This window comes from Anser anser (genome assembly GCF_964211835.1).
Source record: "Anser anser genome assembly, chromosome: 25".
Classification (NCBI taxonomy): Eukaryota; Metazoa; Chordata; class Aves; order Anseriformes; family Anatidae; genus Anser; species Anser anser.
The window spans coordinates 3345087-3368483 of record NC_139746.1 but is presented as its reverse complement, the minus strand read 5'-3'; the positions used below and the strand labels follow the sequence as shown (position 1 = coordinate 3368483).

General features: G+C 41.8%; 1 protein-coding gene across 3 annotated transcripts in view; it reads left to right on the top strand.

Annotated features, from left to right (window-relative positions):
* The window catches only part of KDM4B (lysine demethylase 4B), a 90483-nt gene that overhangs the window by 47144 nt on the left and 19942 nt on the right, over positions 1–23397 (top strand). The window contains exons 8-12 of one of the 3 annotated variants that reach the window (XM_083811379.1): positions 10748–10944; positions 11438–11470; positions 15536–15705; positions 20927–21417; positions 22686–22803. In XM_083811379.1, coding sequence (XP_083667505.1) covers positions 10748–10944; positions 11438–11470; positions 15536–15705; positions 20927–21417; positions 22686–22803 — 1009 coding nt within the window. Of the gene's footprint in view, positions 1–1874; positions 9765–10747; positions 10945–11437; positions 11471–15535; positions 15706–20926; positions 21418–22685; positions 22804–23397 lie in introns of those variants that run through there. The other 2 variants (XM_083811380.1, XM_083811381.1) reach the window with 2 other exon arrangements.

The window sequence follows — 23397 nt, the reverse complement described above, 5'->3', positions numbered from 1 at the left end:
GCCATAAAGGAACTGGATGGGTGTTTGTCTGTCTGTAATGGTCATGGGGATGTTCCTTCTGGGTTTCACGCGTTTAGATGCAAGTTGTAACCAACCCTGACAATAATCTCTTACCATTTACTGTCTTCATCTATCAGATGTCTCCTCTATGTTTAGTCTGCCCCAGGCTCAGGTGGGAAACCTGAAAAACGATGGCGTTTGGCACATTGGTTACCACAAGCGTTCAGCAGAAATCTCTGGTTTCTTTTCTTATGCTTGCCCTGGTTTTGTTTCAGCTTTTTATTTATAGCAGGTGTTTGCTTCTGAAGTCCGACTTGCTGATCTATGTGGTAAGTGCTTCTCTAGCCTCAGTGCTGGTATGTGGCGGACAAAATTCCTGTCACCGCTCATGATGTATTTAAATCCTCAGGACTGGTTGCTCCCCAGTTCTTAGAAAATGTCAGTCTCTTTCGATTCAGAGGAAGGATATAACACTCTCCTTTACCTCAGGTCTCTAATTACATGGTGGTGTACCACCGGGAAATAGATGTCTCGCCTGCAGCTGGACATTGTGCCCAGAAGTGTAAGAATTAACAGCTCTTTAACTGTTACCTCATTTACTGTCATTGTAAATGTCTCCCACCAGTCCTCAAGGAGCCTTCTGTTGCAGCCGACTTCTTTCCAGTCAAGGTGACTGACTTTAAGACCAACCATAGTTCCTATTTCACTTAATCTGTGCAGAAAGAAAATCTCTCAGCTACTCTTCTACAGGTGGGAGAGAGACCTTCAGTTAACCCTGGGGCTCCCGTAGGTCATCCTGGGGTGCAGTCATCACTAGGTCTTTCCAAATACTTAATGGTAATTCATTTCAGCATTCTTTGCTATGTTAGATGTGGAGATCAAACTCTAGCAGGAGATGCCCTTTTTAAGATACGGCCCTATCTGACTAACGTCATCATCGGGCTGCTATAATGTGTGAAGTAAGAAGAGATTCAGAAAGGAGTTAAGGGGTTTTTCAAGGAGTTACAGATAGCGGCACGATGTCAGGAGTCAGCTGTGATCTGAACACTCTGCTTTAGGCCTTCATATTGCCGATTAAATAATACCGTTGAATAGGGATGGTTTTACTTTTGTATGCTGTAGTTAATGTTTACCTGCACAGGCAGAGCCTGGAAATTACAGAGAAATACTTTGCTTTGTACTCGGTAGTTGGTGCTCTTCAGTCGTTTGTCTACCATTAATTTTTTTGTTGAAAAAGGCCTGATGAATGAAAGGCAGTGAATGATCATTTTCATTCCCTACCATTAGGTTTGGGTTTGTTCAGTGTGTTTTGTGTTTGTGGCTTTTTTCTTTTCTTTTTTTTTTTTTTTAATATGAGCCTGCAGCTGCTTTCTGCATTGTTTTTTTTTGGTTCCGTTTGTTTCTGAAAACTCCTGGACGCAACCATCAATAGGCTGAGGGTGGTCTTAGCAGTGTGTTTGACTAAACAACCCTTTCAACATCAACTGGTTTAGTAAAGTGTCCTCCTTGAAGTCGATGCGGCCGGTAAGTCTCCTCTAGTTTGAAAAGACACTTTCAGAGTATACAATTTTATAAGAAATTCAAGTGTGTCTCACAGGTCGGCTTTTCTATTTTTTTCAAACTGGACTGGAAATAAGTGGGTGGGAGGGGAACAATTTTTTGCTCTTCCCATTATGTTACTAGCAGACACTCCTGGATGATAGCGTCTGCGTTACCATCGGTTGACATTTTCATACCTTCATTTTATCTCTTATTTACTCCAGAGATAGTGCTGGATTTATCTCTCTCTCAGTATAAAATGGGGTCAAGTTGCCCTCCTTCCCAAATCCTACACTTTGTGTCCTGAAACAAGTAGCCTTCATCTCCACCTGCAGAGCATTCCAGGAGAGACCTCCGCTCCAGCACAGCTCAGTCCTCTGCTGCTTACTCCTTTCTCTGGCGAGAAGAAGAGGAGTAAGACTCTTCTGTTTGGATTTTACCGATACATAAAGGCATCCCCAAGAGAGGTGCCTTTTGGAGCTTACACTGTGGTCTTTTGCATAGCTTGTTGTTTCCAAACTGTTGCTTCCATGGTGGAGTTTTATTTTTATTTTTTTGGTGTGTGTTTCTAAAATAATAACGGAATAACAGATCTCACATTTACTTTTGGAGTGTTTGTGATTTAAAGTTGTCTGGCATATAATTTTCATTGCAAAATTGAAGCTTGCTTCTCCTCACTATTCATATGTTAGTAGGTTTTCTCTTGAAAGATGTCCTTTATTTCCCAAGAAAGAAAATTCCTGAGAATTATGCAGAAACTGCTTGGTAGTGCTGTAAAATTGGTCTCTGAAATAGGGGAAATAAAACTTGTATTTTTGCATTACTTTGTATGTATGCCTTAACTGATTCTAATTGGACCTTTTAAGCGTATAATACCAAAAAAAAAAAAAGATAAATATTCTAGTATGGAATAGCATTTCCATAGTTCCTTTTTGTAAGACAGATTCAAAAAATGCTCTTGTATAAAATCTTTCCCCTTTTTGGTAGTTGTTTTGTTGTGTTATTTGTAAACATTCCTAATGCTTTACTCTCCGCAAAACAGTGATTCTTTGCAATAAAAAGGAATTTTTACGGTGCTTTTCATGTTAAGGTGGGAAGGAGACAGTTATTTTTCTGAAGTTTTCTCGGAGCTTCATTTTATCAGCTCTCTTCTGAGACCTCCTTCTGAAGTACTGACTGGGAGGTTGGTTGGCAGCATTTTTCTAAGGAAGGAAGAACAAATGCTGGTTTGTAATCACAAAACCTGGACGTTTGGGGGATTTTAGCCACTGGGATGGGTGGTGCCAGGCGGGTTTCTGGCCCACCCTGGAAGAAGGGACACATGAGCAACTGCAGCGCCCAGTCCAGGTCACTGGGAGCTGCTCAGGACCTGACTCCCCCCAAATGGGACATTTGATACCTCTGGGCAAGCAGTGGGGGCAGAAATGACTTCAGGCAGCTTGCCTGCTCTGCTCTCGCCCTTAGGGTGCTGAACTGCTAGGGATCTGCTTTACAAGATTGCTCAGTCTGATTTACTCTTAGCTTAATTACTGTAAGGTGTAAAGCTGTTCTTGGCTTCCCGAATGCTGCTTGGAAATGACTTTGCCTGCTCGGGGTGACTCTCTGGGAGCTGCCCTCAGCCCGTCGGGTCCTGATGTGGCTGGGCTGCCAGTCTCCCCCCCTTTCCCTGCCTCACTAACCCCGTGATTTATAGTGCGGAGGTGGCTGTGTGCTTTGTGGCTGCAAGTAAATAGCTATGTGAAGAATGTGCTCCCTGCAGCTTGTTTGCTCAGCTTCCCTGTCACATGGAGTCCCTGGTAAAGGCTACCAGCCCCAATCATTCACGTGTCAGAGCTGGGGCTTTGGGGTCATCAGGCTTTGGGCATAGTAGGACTGCGAGGCCATCACAATCCCTTTTGAAAGCAGCCATAGCATTGTGCTTTCCTGGGCAGTTGGTGTTGCTCCACTCAATTGCTTCACGGGTGACACGTGGGGGCTTAGATACAAAGGAAGAAGAGCAGTCTTACCCACCTACGAATGAATAAATAATAGTGCATTCTGCTCAAGAGTTGCAGAAATGATGATGTTAGAACTCTGAAAAGCAGCATAAAAGTGTAAAGTAGCTGTGAATTCACATCACACTTTCTCATCAGGTACCTTTTCTGTTTGTTGTCCTCCACAGGAATTCCTTCAGCATACTTAAGGGCGAAATTTGTTAACCTTCTGACTCTTCGCTCTGTGCAGGAAGAACGTTTTTAAAAATAAAGCCTACTTTTTATTATAGCGTGCTTAAAGTAGATTGCTTATGAACAACGTCTTTTAATTTTTTTAAACTCCACCTGGCTTAATTATTTGTCTTTCCTGACAGCCATGCTCCTGATTTTCTTCCAGCTCGGTTCCCTACTGGCAGGTTCAGTCAGCAGGTTCTGTTGCAGGGTCTTTGAGGACGCTTCCTAATCTTGGTTGTCAGGATTCAGATCTCACCTCTGCTCTGTAACTCACCAAACTCTCCAACTGCTTCGAGAATACATGCAGGTGAATCTAGATTATTACTGGAAAGAGAGAGAAGTGCTTCTTTTGGTGTGTGGCTTTCAGAAGGGCCTCGATTGCTGTTTCTTTTAGGATTGATAGACAGCCTCCTGCCTCCTTTATTTATGCATCAGCCCTCCCCTGATTCTAATTTATATCATTTGGAGATGCAACAAACAAATCTCAGTTTCTTGTCCGTTTGAAAAAATGTCACTGAGGAATACTTGTTGTTACCCAGGAAAATAATTCCAGTGTGCTAGAGGCAGATCTTGGGTTGTCACTTTAGATACCAACACTTGATATTCCACCGAACAAAATGATTCATGTTTCTACGAACTGCCTGTAGATTTTCCTAGTCATATGTGGTACACAAAATGGTGGATTTTACTGCTTCATCTGCTATATCACAGGCCTGCAAACCATCACAGCTTTTGGCTTTCTTTTTAAACAAAATGAATAAGAAGCGGTTGATCCAACAGGAGGATAGAAGGCTAACTGCACTGACTTAGCAGGAGTTGTCTAGTACATCTGTCACTTCAGCGCTGTAGAACTTCGCTAAGCCATGTCAGGGCATGGTAGCTGCTTCCTTAATGCACGAACACAGTGCTGACCCGCTGACATGACATGCTTTCTGCCAGCAAAAGTGCTCGGTTGTAGACTTCTTTCACCAACCACAAGGCTTACGATGCGGAAGAAATAATAGCTTGAGATAACGTCAGAATGGTGTTCACTGTAGGCTTTTATCCAGTGGTTATGATTTAGTCTTACTTTGTTTATTCCTTGTAACTGGAACGAGTCTGTCCAAACACAGAGGAGCTGGTATTTCACCGAGTCCCTTTTTGGTATTGTTGCTGAGAGCGGTGAATTTCTTTCTTGGTCCTTTCAGCCTTATCAGAGACACAGTGCTGGACCCTCGCCCGCTGGGGTTGTGTACATCTCTCAGGAACGATGATGGAATAGTTCAGAAAGATTCAGGAGTAGTTGGCAACTGTACAGGTGTAATCTACGGAATAGTAGAAGAGCTTTAAAAAAAAAAAAGTGATTCTGGCAGAAGTTGTGAAATAGCATGGTGGGGGGAAAGGCTGACACATCTCCATGTAACATACCAGCAGAAACCTGCGAGTTGGATGGGGTGTTATTATATTTGCCTAACATAAAGCATGTCACATAGCAATCTATACTGAATTTTGAATGTTGCAGAGGAGTGGGTAAAACTGCCTCCCCAGCTACCACCACTCGCTATTTACCCAGCTCTTCTGCCCACAGAAATCTGCATGGAACATTATGGCAGCAAGTTAAGGAAGCAAGTGAGAAGAAAGCATGCCCTGCGGCCAGGGACCAGGGGGAGTCCTTGGAAGTCTTTGCCTAATTGTTTTGTTTATGAAACTCTGTGGAGGATTTCCAGTGGGTTTCCTAATGAACTGGTTTGTTGTTGAGACTTACAGCAATGCTTGTAATTAGAGTAGAAACAGGGGGTCAAGACTCATCTCCCTTCCCACAAGCTTTCAACTACCAACCATTAAGCACACGAACGAAGCATTTTAGGTTTTTCTCCTTCTTTTCAAAGTTTAACTCCTCAGTGACGTGCAGAATACCCAACACTCATCTTTTAGGCACCTACCTGCAATTTGTGTGCTTTTGTCACTTTTGAAAACTTGGTTGTCTCTGGGAGCATTGCTTGCTAAGGGGCTGAGTGGAAGTGTAACTTTGGGCTGAAGGGAAGGGAAATAAGCTGGAGTCCAGACTAGTTTTTTCTGTTGTACTGGGTGAGTATTAACTAGATCTCAAGGAACACATCTGTAATCGGATAAGCAGTTGGATAGGTGTTTAGAAGTATTGTACTGGGAGCATTTTGTGTTTCCGCCAAACGCTGAAGCTTTATATCTTGTCCTGGCACTTCATAGAGAAACGTTTAGGAGTGTTCTCTGTGTGAGCAGTGTGTATTCCTATAACGTACAGCAAGAATTTCCTGACCTTTTGGACATAGCCAGCTTTTCTTTCCCAGTAACTTGCTTTTAGGATTCATCGTTACAAAGAAGCAGACAAAAAAAACCTTAAGCAAAGATTTAGGTTTTCCATTTAATGACGGCATAATAGCTGAAAGAACTTAACTTTGAGTGCATTGTATTTTTTTTTTTTTCTGTTCAAACTTCCATTAAGGCAAAGTGGGAGGCTAGCTGAGTCTTAAACAACTGTGCTTGCAACAGGCCCTGACTTCATCTAAATGTGTTTTTTCTATGAGAACCAGATGTGCCAATTTACATAGATCATTTTCGTGACTACTCCTACGTAAGGAGAAGGGTTGTTTTACGTTAACTCTTTCTGTTACAGAACAGATGGGGTTCAGTTTAGTGGTAATAACTGGGAAGTGAGGGAAGGAATCCCTACAACAATGAGGTTGAATGAGGCTACATTTTTTCATAGATCATTTCGTCTTTTCATTTGACTGTAATTTTATATATGCTTGTTAGTTTAAAAATAAAATAGCAAATAAGATAACAGTTACACATTCAGTATTAACACATTTCCAACTATCACGGAATTATTAGTGATGAGACGGTTCTTGGTGCAGTCAGGTATTTCACCAGAGTCTCCAACTCTGAGTAACAGATAATAAAGTAGGAAATAGGGGAAGTTTGTTGTTTTTCTGTGTTGGAAAAGTGTTTCACCTTTGCATTTCCTTATTTTTCTAGGTTTTTTGTTTGCAAGTTGGCTTTGTGTATTTTTATCCCATATGGGTAGCAAAGTCATTAGCTTATGAAAAAGGAGAGCTGGGGCTAGCAAAAGTCTTCAGAAGATGGAACAAATAGGTTCCTGTAGACTCGGTGAATATGGAAGTTCCTATTGTCTTGTTGCTGTTTTGGGTCTCAAATACCCTGTAACTGAAGGCAAAGAACTACCCCTAACACTGTTTTGTTTTATTTTCTATCCCCTGCCGCTTTCCTCAGAACTTGCAGTTGGTCCTCGGAGATGAATCTTCCTTGATGACAAATACTCTGTTGTTTGATCTGTCACTCCTCCAGCCGTGCTGTTCCCGAGCAGGTCGGTGTGGCAGTCTGGCTACCAGGTGGGGAGAGGCAGAGAAGAGGCACCAAGATGGTTGATGAGGTCTCCGAGTTCCTTACATTTCTCACCTGCCAGTTTGATATGACAAGCATATCCCTCATGTTGCCTTTTAGTCATGGTCCGTGCTTCGGGTGACCATATCACTTCTAAATCTTTCACAGGTCTACAACTGGTACGTGTTATGCTGCCAAAAGAAAGGAAGGAAATCTGTAGTAGGAATTTCTAGAATACCTGAATGGGGACTTTGTGGTTCCGTTTTCCCTCACATAAAGAAAACGAGGTTTCTTATCTCTCCTTAGTGATTGTGTAAGCATAATCATGTTCATTTTATATTGTTGCTTCTACACATTTTAATAATACTGGAGTAATAAAGTGTTAGAATTTGAGGGGGGGAAATGGAAAATGAAAGATATGTACTGCAGAGATTGGGGTAGGGAGAGACAGAGGGGGGTGGTGTAGGCATAATACGTCTTAGAAAACTTGTGTGTTTATGGCCAAATCACATACTTAGAATATTTGGAATAAATATGACTCTGTGTATATGGAAACGGGCAGTACATGGAGATGGCTGTCATTGACAGGGAAACACAGGCTTGCTCTTTTTGTCCTGTTCTAATACAGCAGAGCAGGTAATTAGTTGCAAAGGAATCTTCTCGCCCCTCTTTCCCCGCAGTCTCCTTCTCTGATCTCCCACTTCTGCTCCCTCTCCCACCCCTAATACATACATGCATGTTCCCTTTTGCAGTCGTATCGTGTCTGCTGTGTTAGAAGGATCTTGCTGCTGTGTCTGAGGGAAGGGTATGGAAAAATACCCTGGCCATTCTGGGAACATGAATGTGACAGAACTGCAGCAGCTGAGGAAATATAACTGCATGATCTGGGAGAAGCCCCAGAGGAAAAAGGCTTTGTAAATTATTCATGCTTGCTACTGTGAAAGCAATAAAATTAAATTAAAATTGAAATATAAACATACATCATGTTAGATTTCTGTATGAAGAAAGGAACTTGGCTGCTGCAGGCTGCTGGTGTTGCGGCGTGTTGGAGATTGCAGCCCACAGTGTCATTTCTCTGAATAGCAGCGTGAGGAGCAGCATCCAGCTAGCTCAGTATGTGGCGTCGCGATAATCTGTGTATATTTCACGTTGTTGTGAGACTTTCAGGCTGCCGGTGGTTCTGTGGTGTTGGAGACTGCACTTGAGACCTTTAGACCTGTCCGACTCAGGATTTGCTCCGCTTGATTTGAAGGGATTGACGTCTGCGTGCTTGTAGCATCTTGGTGCCAGGTCAGGATGAGGAAGTGGGCTGTTCCTCTTTGAAGCCATTTTTCATACTTGTAAAGGCAGAGGAGGTCAATCTCCATAGCTCTCTGGTGATGTATGCTGTGGGGTGCTCTTCTGCATTCCTCTTTGTAGCAGTACACAGGCGCTTTTAACATTTCTTAAGGAAAAGTGATTGAGAATGTGCTCAACACAAATCCCTTAAGCTTGCATTTGTGGAGGTGCTGGTGAGAAGCTTCTGCCTGGGCAGGAATTTGAAACATGGGCACCAGCTGTGGGCCTGCCATTCTTTGGCCAAATTGCATTTCCAGCCTTTCTTTCCTGCACTGTTTTTCATTAAATGAATCGAGTTTTCCTGAAAGTGCCTGGCCATAAATACTTCTTCCCACTCAACGTGCTCAGTGATTGCTGCTTTCCAAGTCGTAGCAGGACTGCAGGTAGCCCAAATGAGAAACAGGGGCTGGGGGGAAGTGGGATAGCCAAGAACTGCACAGAAAGAATCTTCCTTTTCTCTCTCGATGGCTTCTTGAGAAGCCATAAGGCTTTTAATGGTAGTGAAAAATGAAAGAAGAAAGGAAACAAGTTTAATTTCATGCATTTCTCTGAGGAAAAAGGATAGAATGGTTTTGAAAAGGTATAGAGGGATGGTGAAACAGCTTTAAAAAAAGTCCTGCAAAGTGGCTGAATTACCTCATCCTCAACTTGAAGTTGAAAGGCAATTTAGTGCAGGTGCCTGCCAAGCAATGCTTTGAACTTTAGAGCAGAACTAAGAAGGGGTCCTGCTTTTCACACCTACCAGCAAAAAGCTGCAGTTGCAGGCCCCAGATACAAGTGGATTTTGCTGTATTGCTGTGTCCTTCTCAATCCTGTGCCGCCTTTGAGTTAGAAGCTCATAAAGAACAGATGCTCCTTCAGCCTGGTGTCTGCATCCTGGGTGAGAATCTCCTTGGAAGAAAGACAGTCCATTAATTCTGAGCTTCATCAGAGCAAACAATCCAAGTAAAAAAACCTGTAATTAGTCTTTGTGTAGATGAATACAATGGCAAGGGTGTCATTCCAGAGGTTAATTTTAATGAACGTATGCTACTTGAAATGAAAGATGCATGTTTTCTTTGGCTTAGGCATATTTGGGTTAAACGCAGAATGTTGTTGGTTTGGCCTTTTTTATTTCTCTACATATGCTCTGATTAGTCTCCTGAAGTGCACAGGTGAAAGTAATTTCTTGCGGCTGGGGCTTTGTGTGTTAATTGCTGGAGGTTAAGGAATATTTTGATATTTTTTGCTGCTTTAGGTCTTCTATCAGGGCTCTGGGGAGTAAAGTTGTGATAATTTCTTAGTTGTCAATCACTGATGTTTCTCTTCTGATTTTTAAAAGCCTGCTCAGCGTACAGGTAGGTTTTGTTAGTTGCGGTGTTATCGGCTCAGAAAATGGAGGGCAGCTGGGGCTCCTACTGTGGGGTGGCTGGCTGCTTGCTTTCCGTGACGCACATCTGTATTTTTATTCTACTCCATTTTTGTGTGGGTTGAGCTTCCTGAATAATGCTATTGCCAAACCGGTGTCTTGGCTATTACCTGCATCCAGTGGCATCGGTACATTCCTGCTTTTTCTTTTGATTCTTCTCCCACTCCACTATTTTTACCATCTTTTGCTAAGTAACCAGTTAATTTTTGGAAGCTGGACACAGCTGAACAGATCTTGTCCGTCTGTTCAAACCATCTTGCATTGCCGGCAGCAAAACGTTCTTAATTTTTGGTTTTGCAATTTGCTGTCTTGTGAAGGATTTATACACTACATCTTTGACGTGCAATTATGAAGTTTAACTGCCTTGGTCATTAGGTTAAGCTTTTGTTCCTTTAAGGCTTTTTCAGTTACAAAGTGGTGCTGCTAATCTCTTTTCAGCCTGAGAAACTCCAGAAGAGACTGGCTAAGAGGGGAAATGGGGGTTTGAGCTCAAACTCAGACCTCTGGTCTGTATTGACCGAAGTTATTACTGTCTAATGACTGTAAGACAGTAGATGAGTAATATATACACTGTATAGCATTTATAAGAAAGTTCTAACTTGGTTGGTGGGCTTAGAGAAGAAAACATTGGGGAACAGAGCCTTCAACTACCTTGGAGCGTATGGCAGCTTGTGCTGTCTCTGTTATTGCCCAGGGCAGGTGGAGGCGATGCTTTTCATCAAGTTGAAATACCCACGGATGTGTCAGTGCACTTCCTTGCGTAACCCACTGTTGGCCTTACAGACAAAGCCTGCAGAGGGCCAGTTTGCCTCTGGAGGAAGGCAAGCTCAGCTGATGAGAAAAGGAAAAGTTCTTCTGATCTGACATGGTGTTGGTGTCTGGAAATCTCTTGCAGTGTACTTGCCGCAAAGACATGGTGAAGATTTCCATGGATGTCTTTGTGAGGGTTCTGCAACCAGAACGTTATGATTTATGGAAACAAGGAAAAGATATTGCTGTCCTGGACCATATGAAACCCACGGCTCTGACTAGCCCAGAACTAGATGCCTGGAATGAGACGAAGGCAGAACTGAAGGCCAAATTGCTTCGCAGGTAAAACAAACAAAAAAATGACCACCCAGATAACAGAAACGGACAAAAAAAATTGTCTAAGCATTGTGTTTGATTTTAATTGCTAAGCTTTTAAACTCGGTAATTCTCAGTTTGGGATAGTTCAAACTCTCTCTCTCTCAATCTCTCATTTGCTCTTCTAATTTTTCATGGGTAATATGCTCCCTCATTGTTCTGTTTCTTCTACACACTATAGAAGCACAAGCTTTTTGAAAGTAGGACACTGTCTGCCCCCTCACATCCCATCTTTTATCCTAGAAGACAAAAAATCTATAGTAAACACTTACAGCTTCGCTTATCAGAAGGCAGGAGGAAAAAATTGTCAATTGCAAAAGGGATTTTATGCATGCCTTTTTGTGCTTCCTTTGATCTCTGTATTAATTTTCTGCAAGTTCATCATGTTTTTTGTGTTACAGCATGCTTGAATTGAAAATTTGGCATGCTAACCTTTTACTGTTGGAATCTTGCTTTATAGGATAGGAGATGAGGAAGAGGACAACAAACACCGGTATGTGACTTCCCTCATCAACTTCAATGACTTTGTTCTTTCTCCTGTCAAGTTTCTTAAAACAGTAACTCCTAAAGTGTTTTCCTGGTTCAATTAGTTTTTTCATGCCTGCTTCCTTGAAAGGGCACAGAAAATCTTTGGACATCAAGGTTTCTCAGACTTCATCTTGTATTTGTGCAGTTTTCTGAGATCTCCTCTTGTGTCCTGTTAGAGAACCTCAGCTGCCTGTTCTGGTTTTGCATTCTTGAGTGCTCAGCTAATGACCTGAACAAACCCAGGCCAGAGATGTGATATTTGTCTGATGGTTAACGGAATGTGGGCAAAGCTAACTGGTCACCAAAGCAGATAGTCAATAAAAAGCTGCTGCTGCCTTGGCAGGTGGGATTGGACTAGTGTGTTTTAGAAACGGGCTGCCACTGGGAGAACTTACCTGCCTTGGCATTCTAGCATGAAGAGTGAGACTCTGTGTTGCAAGAAGTCGAATGATCGTACTCAGATAGATGTAAAGTGTCTGCTCTTCCATATGTTCCCTTACACTTTTTTTTTTTTCCCTTTTTTTAAACATCATTCTCATTCCTAGCCTGCCTGTTACCCAAAACGCTTCCTCTGTAGCGCACACAGCTTATTTCTTTCTGATCTCATCTACCATTCGTTGCATTTCAGATGCGAGTGTTGTCAATTTCTGGAAATTGTACTGCTTCATCTAAAAGTAAGGTTCCGCTTGTAATTTCTGTTCAAACATCACTTCCTTGAAATCCAGAAATAAAATTTTAAGTCTTTAGGTTTCTGAGGCCATCTTTGGTAGGATCTGTGAGTGACTTTGAGTTTTAAAATTACAGACCTAGTAATTTGATGACGTTGGATGCATTCAGGTATTACATCAAAGAAAAGGATATACAGTAAGAGTGTCTCTCCTTCCCTGGCATTGGTCTTTGTTGTCCTCCAGGAGTTTTCGGTCACCTAGTTTTGCTTTGCAGTGGTGGTCCTGTGCCTTACCTTTTCTACATGAAATGATTAGGCCCTTAGTTTAAAACGCTGAACAGGGAAAGGTGTGTTGTCTACTAAGGGCATGCTCTTAAAGATATAAGCGGGCCGTTTTGACAGACGACAGACCTCTGCAATGTTGCTTCGCTCCAGAGGTTATTTTCCTAAAATGTTTTTGGTTCTTCTTTCTGTAGTGAGCTTCAGGAAAAACAGGGTGGTCTGAGAGTCAGCAGGTGTGATTTCTGCTCTTGGGGCTATGGCTGTCTGAACTCCAATGGGTCCCTGCATCCTATTCTTCCATGTCTGGAAGTTGGGAGCCTCTTTATGGGAATACTTTCTATGGACATTCAGGGTAACTTGGGTATATTTAACGTTTGCACGTGTAACACCAAGGATATTTCCCCTGTTTGAACCTATTGCTTAACAGAGGAGCTTCTCTTTTAACCCGAGCTACTGTAAAACATCCAGCTACTTTTTTTCTTATCAGTTCATTGTTTCCTACATTTTTTCAGTATTATACTGGAGCAGGTTTCAAGCAGTTTAGTACTGCTTATCAGTAGTCTCTCCCTTATGCTTATGTCTTAGAAAGACACAATTTTACTTGAAGACCGACTTTTCTCAGCAGGATGGACTTTACTGGAAGAATGGGATTCACCTCTGCACAAACCTCTTCGCAGTTGTATCTACTTAATTTTAAGTCACTTTGTGGTCTGTACTTCAAAGAGTACAAAGCTGCTTTTTTGCCATCTCTCTTGGAGACTGTAGCTTTTAAACTCTGCAAAGAGATATGTTATTTCTTCTCTAAGGTCATTCATACTTAGTTACCTTGAAAAAAACTACTTTGTTTATGGCTTCAGCAAGAGACTGTTTTAGTCTAGTCCACAAAAAGCCCATTTCTGGTCTGCGAATTATGTCAGGTATAGAACATCTGCACTTCTGGAAACGTACAGCCTTCAGCTCTCGTAGTTCTGGAAGCCCAGTTTTTTTAAACAGACGTGTTCTTTCTTCCTCTGTTCGTTTTTCCACAACTTCAGAGTCAAAAGAGTGCTGTAAAAACATCTTTTTTTATCTCCTGTGAGTATAAAGTTGTGTGACTTAATTTTTGCCTGGCACTTCTACACAATGGCAGTAAAACATACACTTTTCTTAAAATAGCTTGATTCTACTCCACTGCTTTCCTTACCAACTATGGAAAGTTTCAGCTGTAACAGAAAAGTCTTACAGGTTTGTCTTCTCCCACCTGGATTTTCCCCCACACGAAGAAGGCGGTGTGTACGTCGAATATTGGTGAAAAGTTGATCCTTCTGGGTTCAGCTGTGTGTTCCTGCTAATGAGTGTCTTGCAGGTGCGAAGTTAACATCTATACTTGGAGTGCTACCATATGGTTAGAGTCTAGCAATTATAAATTCCTGTGCATATGGATCAACTTTCCTTTCTATTAATCATTCATCTCAGGTTGATTTTTTTTCCCTTCTTTTGTTGGTTGCCTGATTAAGGACTCTTAACTTTGTAGTACTCCAAATCTAATTAACAACTGAGTTTCTGGGGATATGAAGCTGAATTTCAGCTTTTCTAGAGTTTGGGGCTGATGGAAGGGAATGCAGTATCAGTGGGGTTTGGTTTCTTACCTGATGGTAGATGCAAGGGCCTGGAACAGGGAGGCCATATGGAAGATCCTGTTTTCAAAAAAATAAAAAATCTCTACATGCTAAAAAAATAGTGTAAAAAATGCAGGTTTCTGAATTAGTCTCTTCTGAAAAACAGAGCTCGGTAGGCTTGCACCCCACACTGAAGGGAGCTGTTTGGCAGGTCCTTTAAGGAGAAGTCTGGACTGGGTCTGGCTGGGATGGAGTTAACTTTCTTCCTTGCAGCCCGAACAGGGCCATGTTTTGGACATGTGGCTAAAACAATGCTGATAGCACCACTGTTTTGGCTTCTGCTGAGCAGTGCCTGTGCAGCATCAAGGCTTTTCCCACTCTGCCCCTGGCCGGTGAGCAGGCTGGGAGAGGCAGAGGCCAGGACAGCTGGCCCAAACTGGCCAAAGGGGTAATATTCCATGGCTTGCAGTTTTACGCTCAGCAGTAAAAACTGGGGTGGAGGAAGAAGAAGAGTGGGTGGGTATAGGTGCCAGTGACTGTCTGGGCATTGGCCTGGAAGTAGGAGGTGGTAAGTGATTTCCTTTGCCTTTTTTTTCCCCCCCCCTCTCAATTTCCTCTTTCCTTCAGCTATTAAATTGTCTGTGTCTGTACCAAAAAGTTTTCTCGCTTTTGTTCTTCATATATTCTCCTCCTGCCCTGCAGGGGAGTGAGTGAGTGGCAGTGTGGGTGCTTGGCTTCTGGTATGGGTCCCAACCAAAAGGCATTATCCTGGCATCTGGCTTTGCTTTGCCTTCACATTGTGGCTGCTGTAATCTTTTTGTCTTAGTGACGTTGATTCTTAAGAGAGGACACCATTACTATTAGCTTGTTAGTATTAGTCTGAGCACGTTAATGTGCACTTTTTTTTAGTTAGGCTTCTTCGTAGGCCTTGGACCCTGTGAATTATACTACTGAAATCATAGACTGCCTATTGCTTATGCTATAAGCATTCATTATTTGGTGTTTTGAGAAAGTGGCCGTGCTGGGGTAGTGTTTGAGAGCTGGGAGATGATGCTTGCAGACTTCCAGCAGTTTTCCAAAAGGAAGCATGTAGAGAATGAAAAGAAATGATGGAATGGAAAGAGAGGATGAAAGAAAGATTTATAACACCTTTTCATCTGTTTTTTGAAATACAAGCAAAATAGATTTAAAATACAATTAAAACGATTTTAACTGTATCTCATGAGCTTATATTAGGGTGGCAAAAGCTCTTCAAGAAACCAGAACAATTAATGGCTGCTGTGAATGGATCTTAAATGTTGTTTTATGCAAGGTTCATCTGTTTCCTTTCAGATATCTGTTTTGCCCTGCAGCTATTGTTAGCTACCTTGTGTTTTCTTTCCAAAGAAGATCCTTTTGTTTTGTATGCAGCTTTTTAAGTTGGTGATTGTTTTATATATTGAAGGCTGTTCTTTTATGTCAAATCACACTTCTGTACTTCTAGGTCTCACAGAAAAAGAAGTCAGCCCAGAAGACATAAAACAGAGGATCAGAAGTCTCTTGGGGATGTCATGGCTATTGAAACTGCCTTGGAAGATGTGAAAGTAAAAGAGGAACTGAAAAGGGGGCCAGATCTAGAGGAAGAAGAGAGAAGCAAAGCGATTGAGGGAGAAGGTGAGAGCCCTGCTCACTGATGGCACATCACCTCAGCAAAGAACTGGGGCAAGCTATCTCTCTAAAACACATTTGTAAATAACTTGTCTGCTCTTGTTTATTTCTGTTGAAATATCAGTGAAGGTTTTCCCAGAATTAAATCTATGCTCAGTGAAATACACCATCATTTACAACAGCGATTGATTTTTCCTTCTGTTTAAGGATTCAGTCCAAATAGGTTTCTTGGCAGAGCTTGAAAGTTCTGCCAAAACTATTAGAGGTTTGTAAAAACATATTTTAGGGGAGGAATATTTTTAAATATTTCATAAAGAAACAAATAAATATGTTTTGCGTCCTACTCTGAAAAGAAAAGATTTGTGCACTCCTTTGTGCAATTAATCTTTACTCCTTTCTCTCCTTTCCTCCCCATTTCTTAACAGACTGTGAATAAAGTTAGCCTTAGGTTGTGTGGGATCCACAGCTGCTGCCTGATACAAGTTGCAGGTTTGGTTTTCTTCAAGTCGAGCTGTAGGAGGGAAAGTTTTCGGCTTTCTTTGCACGGCTGAAGCTAATAGCTGTCCATGACAACTCCCAGTCCTTTTAGATTTCTTGTGCATAAAAGCACAGGTTTCAAACTGTTGAGGAGAAGGCAAATAGGAATAGAAGCTGATATGACAACTGCTTTCCACAAATCCATGGCTCAATTTATGTGCAACCTTGGATAAGGTTGCAGTTAACCTTTCCCTGCTCTTTGGCACATCTATAGAGTGCACATAATATTTTATTAATATTACCATCCTCCTGTCGCAAACAGTGTCTGTAAAATTCTTTGAAGCTGTTGGTTGGAATACTCCATGACTTAAGGCAAAATAGGACTGAAGGCCTATTGCAAAAACTGAGGATATCTTGCTGTGTGTGTAACATGTTCCTCATGTGTATGTTTAGTCCAAAAGCCTGACGTGAGCCATCTTGCTGGAGGCTCTTTTTGTGATATTTTTTTTCTTGGCTGTGTACGAAGGGTTGCAGTTCTTGCTGGGTGTAAGCTTTTTTTTTTTTTTTTTTCATAATGCACAAGGATAAGTGGTTGATATTTCTCGTTTGGAGGCATTCTCAAGCATTTCATAAACACTAGTGAATTCATTTTCATGCATTATGTATCCATTATTTGTTTTGCATATGGAGATAACTGATGCTGTAAACTACTTCTTGACCCTTGATGATGATCTTAAAGGAAATTTGTGGAAGCTCCGGCTAAAGAATTGGTCTTTTGGTTCCGTGGTCTCTTAGCTAGGCAGTGTGCTTTCCTTTTTCATGGGAGATAAGGAGCTAGAAAATCATTGTCATGCAGAGCAGGAGTAGTGCAGTGTGAATTGTTAATTTCTGTTGCCCTACCTTGAGAGTGGCAGCAGGGTGTTAAATTGTATGTCTTTAGCTCTTACACAAGTTTAATAGTTAATACTTGTGATAAATAGCCTGAAAATGCTGATATCCCTTGAGAGACAAGATAAGTGACAAGGACAGATCTGAGATCCTTAGAATAGCAGAGAAACAATAAAAACTTTGTTCTAGCCGAGTAGGTTCTAAATCATACGCTTAGGCTACATGTTAAGAGCTCTTTAACTGTTAGCACAGGAGGGACAAACTCATTTTCAGGACTGTTGCAGAAGGTGTCACTGTAACTAGACTGTTGACACTGCAATTTCTGAGAGGTCTAGTGCTGGGTGTGGCTGTTAGATACAAATATATAGCGAATATACAAGTTTCTTTCTCTACTTTCTTGCTTTGTACTGTCTCTGTTACCTCTCACAAGTGTCTTACAGTTTCACATTGAAAAGAGCATCTTTTTGAATGGCCCTGCTATGGCAATTTAGCTTTTTCCTCTCCTTAACTTCCTTTTTTCTTTTGCTCTGACTTTAGTTTGATTTTATTTCCTACTTATACCCGAAATAATGAACTTGAGTAGGAAGAAGAATGAGATTTCAAAGTAATCATTGGTAGTTTCAAAGTAGGTCTTAACGCTTCATGTTGGTTATTTGGACTAGCTGAATATTAATAAATGGAGGTTTTCAGGATTTCTCACCCAGATACCTTAAAGTGTTTTCTTTTTGTCTTTATGACTCAGCGTTATATTCATAATTTATTACGCTGCTATTAATGAATTTAGAATTCTTAGCAGGTTGTCAGGGGACTTGAAATTAAAAAAGAGAGCCTTTGAGCTCTGCTCATCCCTGGGTGTGCTAAGCAGCATAAATACATCCTGTGAGTCAGCAGGTGTTATCTGCTGTGCTGTGTGTAGTGAGAGTCCCGCAGAGCTGGGCTACAAACCCGTACATCTCACAGGAGATTTTTTTTTTTTTATTAATGTGAGAAGCAGCAACGAGATGCCAAGCTGCAAAATCGTCGTGTGAGTTTTCTAGCATGTTTCATTAAATGGCATTCTCACACATACTCTGAGGGTTGCGACTGTAAACTAGGTACGTAATGACATGAAGTAATGCTGTGTTCAAGGTGCCAGTAAACCAGAAATGAAAGCTTTTCTGCTGTTATCTGCACATAATAGCAAGCCAGTGCATACATAGCTGATCTTTTTAGATGATGATTTGCTTTGTGAGGATTTTACCTGGGGCAAGATCCCAAGGTTGGGTTCTCCAAGGTGGCTTAAGCTTGCAGCGTGAAGTCATTGAGAGATGAGGCTGTTTAGCGTGATGGAAGGATTATCACCAAACAGTGTCACAACACGGGACTCTCTCCTGTTTCTGGACTTTTCTAGAATCACATAGAGAAAAAAGAACCTTTTTACAAATTGCTAGGAGTTGCTCTGTCCATCTACACACATACTTACAGAATGTGCTCAATGAATTTCTGGTAACAACTGAACAGACACAATTCCTAGAAGCATGTACAAGGCGTTTCCCTACCACTTTCTTTCACTGCTTTCTGCTCTTGTATCAGTCGTGTTAGCACCGGTGATGTATCAGATGTAAGTGCTAGGTGTGCAGGAACTGCTTCAGGGTAATATTCTGTTTCTAGAAGTAAGGAATGTTGTTGAAAGGGAACATGAACTCAGTGTTTAGGAGGAACTTTGGAACAGTGGAATAGTCTTTGGGATTACTTCATCTGCAGCAGTCTCCCACATGGATTGAAGAAAAGCCCTTGAGTGCAACTACGCACAAACACAGACAACATCTTGAAGGATGGAGTGCTGCATTAGAGGGAGGTACTGGAAAAATTCCCCTGCTTTCTCCCATGTTCAGCTTCATCTTACCTCTGTGCTTGTGCATCTGCTAGATTAATGTCTTTTTTACAGTTGCTTTTTGAGCTGTTGACAGTACAAATAATTTAACTAAAGTTACGGCTTAATTATTCATGCTGTAGTCCATGTCTAATTGCCTTTGCCGGATGCCAGGGGATATTGTTCTAACAAATGAAGTCCATTCTCTTGATAGCAGCTTTTGATAATCTCATTGCTCGACGGTATGGTGTAAGCTCTGGTGTAAGTGGTTTGATTTCCCCATCAACACCCCTTCCCCTCAGAGGTATCGGATACCTGTGGCTTCGGTGAACTCAGTGTAGTATTTCAAACTACCTTCAGACAAGCGAGTTTTACCATCATCGTGCTTCTGTTTTCCACGTTTACAAGCTCTGCTACTTGTGCCTTTCTCCTTCTGTGGAAGACCAGCTGATAGGGATTCCTCTGCTGGCCTACTGTATTGATTTGTCTGTAAAGATCCTTTCACTTTCTAGAAGTATTCATGATAAGGCAGATCAGGCCTTTGAATTTTACTTCACTTTCTCTTGTCTTCTGTTTTTTATAGATTCACTTGCAAACTAGTTTGTTCATCTTAATGGAGGAACTTTTAAACAAAGTTCTGCATGGCAGCTGCTGTCCAATTACCCATTTAGAAGTCAATAAAGCTGGTGAATGGCATTTGTTTTGTTGTTGGGTAGAGAGTTTGCTGAGCGTATAGGGAGTAAATATGATCTGGTTTTGTGCAACTGGGGAAAAATCCAATTTGACTTTCATTCAATATGTTTGTTTCTCTAAGGAAATTCAATATTCCTTTCTCTGTGATGGAACAAACCAGTTTATCTGAGAGACTACCTACACGAATACAAGCATACTATTTGGGATGGACTTGTTGCCTTTTTTTTTATATATAAATAATGTAAATAAAGTCATCAGACCAGACTTGTGGGAAATGTCCAGCTTCAGGTATCCACTAGAAGGTTTCAGCAGGGATTTTGGCACTTCGTCTTACTGTGGGATTATTCACCTTCTATTTTCAAACCCTTTCTCCTGCAAATGCTGCGTTACTGTGTGATGGCTTACCTGATTTTCTGTTTACTAGGCTTGGCTGGCAGTCTTTGGAGGAGTCTGAATAGGGTGGGATCGGTAAAGCTTCGTTTTTAGGGTGAATAGGTTTTCTCTGTCTTTTGTTGTCATCAGCCCTCATTCTCATCCTATTAGTGGGGAAATGGTCTTTTGCAGTGAAGTCATCTCGTCGTAGCATCTGCAGGTAAAAAACAATCTCTTATGAAACAAATCGAGCACTGGCATCTGTCTGTGGAGCATCTATTATTTACTTTCCTTTCAGTGAACTGATAACTTTATTCATGAAGTGGGGGAAGAGTTGGGCAAAGGGAACATACATCATTTTAAATGGATTACGGCAAGCTCTGAGTGCATCTCCACTCCTGACCTAGAGACACTCACACAAGGGCTAGTAGGAATTTTAATTACCGCTGTAAAATTAGACTGTGTGGATCCTTGAAAAGAGTTGTATTGCAGAGATAGGTGGGGAAGACTTTGCTGGGTCATTTCTGCCTCTGTGGTAAAATGGTTGAGACATCTGTGTGTTCCAGAAGTGGTTTTGTTGTCACAGCCATGTAAGAACCTCGTAGCAGCATGCAGATAACATGAGGGACGGTAAGCAGGTAGAAACAAGGACAAACGGAGCAAGTATTAGGAAAGGATATCTCAGTAACCAGGACTGTCACGGCATCTGTAATGGATGTAGCTCAATGTTGTATTTGATTCATGCTTTAAAGGCATTGCTTTTAAAGGCCTTACAGTAGAAATCTTCAGTAATAATGATTCAGGTGTTTTTGTTCAATTCTTCTCGACTGAACACCGACAGAGGTTGCCCAGAGAGGTTGTGGAGTCTTTTGGTGAAAGGGGGAAAAATCAAATACCCGACAGTCTTGACATGTGAAGCTGAATGTTGCCCATTTCTTGAAACAGGTGACTGCAAAGTAAAGGCCCGTCCTCCGAAAGTAAAAGGTGAGAGGAAGAAGAAGCACCTTTTCCATCAACACCAGCACCATCTGCAAGCACCGCAGCCTCAGCAGCAGCAGCCACCCCTGCCGCCGGCACCGCAGCAGCAGCTGGCAGGGGAAGAGGCACCAGCAGCACGGCCGCCAGTACCCACAGCAGTACCCACGTCGTCCGCAGCAGAAAAGAGCTTGCCCCCGGCTCCCCTGAACATTATCCAGCCCTCGGAGACGCCGGTAGAGGAAGATGACTTTAAGCCTCGGCCTATCATTCCCATGCTTTATGTGGTTCCACGGACCAAAAAGGTGGTGTTTGACAAGGAGCGCATGTCCTGCCAGCAGGCGTTCGAGCAGTTTGCGACACAAAAAAGTCCAGGTTGGCGGGAACAGACGGTCCCTTTGGAAATCCCTGTGAAGGAGGAGGAGAATGCAGAAGCAGGAAATACAGAGATTGCTACAGAGGTCAGTGATTTACAGCTACGCATGGCCGAGGAGGCGACTGTAACATTTGCTGGTTTTGAGGAACACGCTGAGTACAGGAGTCCTAAATTATGCCCGAGCCTCTAGTGCAATAGTGCCATGTTGGTGGGCCATAGATTGCTTTGGCAGGAAGAGATTATTTTCTCATGCTTCAGTCTGTAGTAAGTCGTTGCATTGATGCTAGCTGATTAATAATACTCGTTATTGTCCGCAAAAGATAAAATAGGGAATCCCTTTTCCTGCTACTAATAAATACAGAAATTACTGGAACAATCAACCTAAAACACAAGGCAGGGAAGACCCTGCAAGTAAATGGCTGCTGCAGAACAGCTACTCCAAGAAAACGATGAAAACCAAGTAGTCACCAGGGGAACTTGGATTGCACCAGCATTTCGATAATTCTTCTGCCTTGTTTCTCACTTCTCCAGCTGATAGCATGTGCTTTATGCTTCCAGGTGTTGACCTGCTGTAGTGTTGCCTTTGGATCTTTTCCGTAATGAGAACCTAGAGTTGGAAAAGTTGGCAGACATAACTTTTTCATGGACAATACAGTTCATGACATATAATCTATTGCAGGCATCTTTTTTCCCTTGGTGAGTGCTTTCTTGAGGACCGTTTTCAAAAGAGGAAGGAGGAAAATGTTCAGAAATTATTTATCTAGTACTAGATATCTAGAAATTAGATACTTAGTACTATGTAGATATTAGATATCTAGTACTAAGTAGCTTACCTGTAATGTGTTCAGTGCCTTTCACCAAAAAGGACTATGAGCCACTGTGATTGGTATATATGCAGTATTTACAGTGTTGGATGGTGCACAAAGCAGTAGGTACAGCAGACTATAAATACGTTTGTCATAAAATGCACTGTAATGCTCTGGTAAAATGTTTCTGGTCCTATATGCCCTGTACATAATTTTCATACTAGATTTTCTAGCTGTTTGTGTGGTAGACCCAGACTTCTCATAAGGCAATGGAACTGGCAAATTTGAAGCTGCTCTGAAGCTGTTCTGGCTTTAAGAAAACATTGCAGTTTACCCACACCTGACATCTTAGAAGGCAGAATTGGCTTTATCTACTGCAGTAATTGGCTTAGTAGGGTTTATTGATTCAGTCAAAAAGCAATGAAAAGTTGGCTGTGTAAATTCAGCAGTTCTTTATGACAAGTATTCTCCTTCTGTTGTCCTGTAGTCTCCTTTGCTTGCCAATACATTTTGGGGTTCCTGTCTAGCTCGTTCTGGTTTGTTACAGACCGCTGCTTTTTCAAAAATGAAGATGGAGATAAAGAAAAGTCGTCGTCATCCACTGGGCAAACCACCCACCCGCTCCCCATTGTCAGTTGTTAAACAGGAGACCTCGAGTGATGAGGGTGAGTACTGCACTAGCATGAAGACTGCTTGTGTGTCCTGTCTAACGTGGAAAAATTGCTGAAGCTGATTAACAAAATTGGATGGCTTGAGAGTTTTTGTGTTATACTTGGAAAATGCACTTTATGCTTAGAAAATGGTAGAAAATGCAGCATGTTCCCATTTTGATAACCTGGCTAGAAGCAAAATACATCTGTAGGAGGTGTCCCTTCTCACCTCCCACCCTTTTTTCTACCAAGAAAAATATTTTGCTGGTTGCAGAATGAGACAGCATTTTGAGCAAAGGGAAATAAGAGTTCATAGTAACAAAGCTTCTTCTTAGCTAATTCATTAATATGAGATCACTTCAGAGGGAGGTGGATATAAGGTCTGCTGTTACATGTATAGGGATGGTAAATTCTAACTTTTTTTGGTTGTTGTTTTTTTTGATTCGTGTCAATGCTGGGGTCCAACTTTTCATAACAGATCCAGAAATGAGAATTAGGAAGTCTCTCAGTGCTTGACTGTACACTGATTTTTCTTTTCTTACATTCCAGTCACTGTAAATTCCATAGTATCTGGGCAAAAAGGAGGGAAAAAATAAAAAGGGCTCTTAC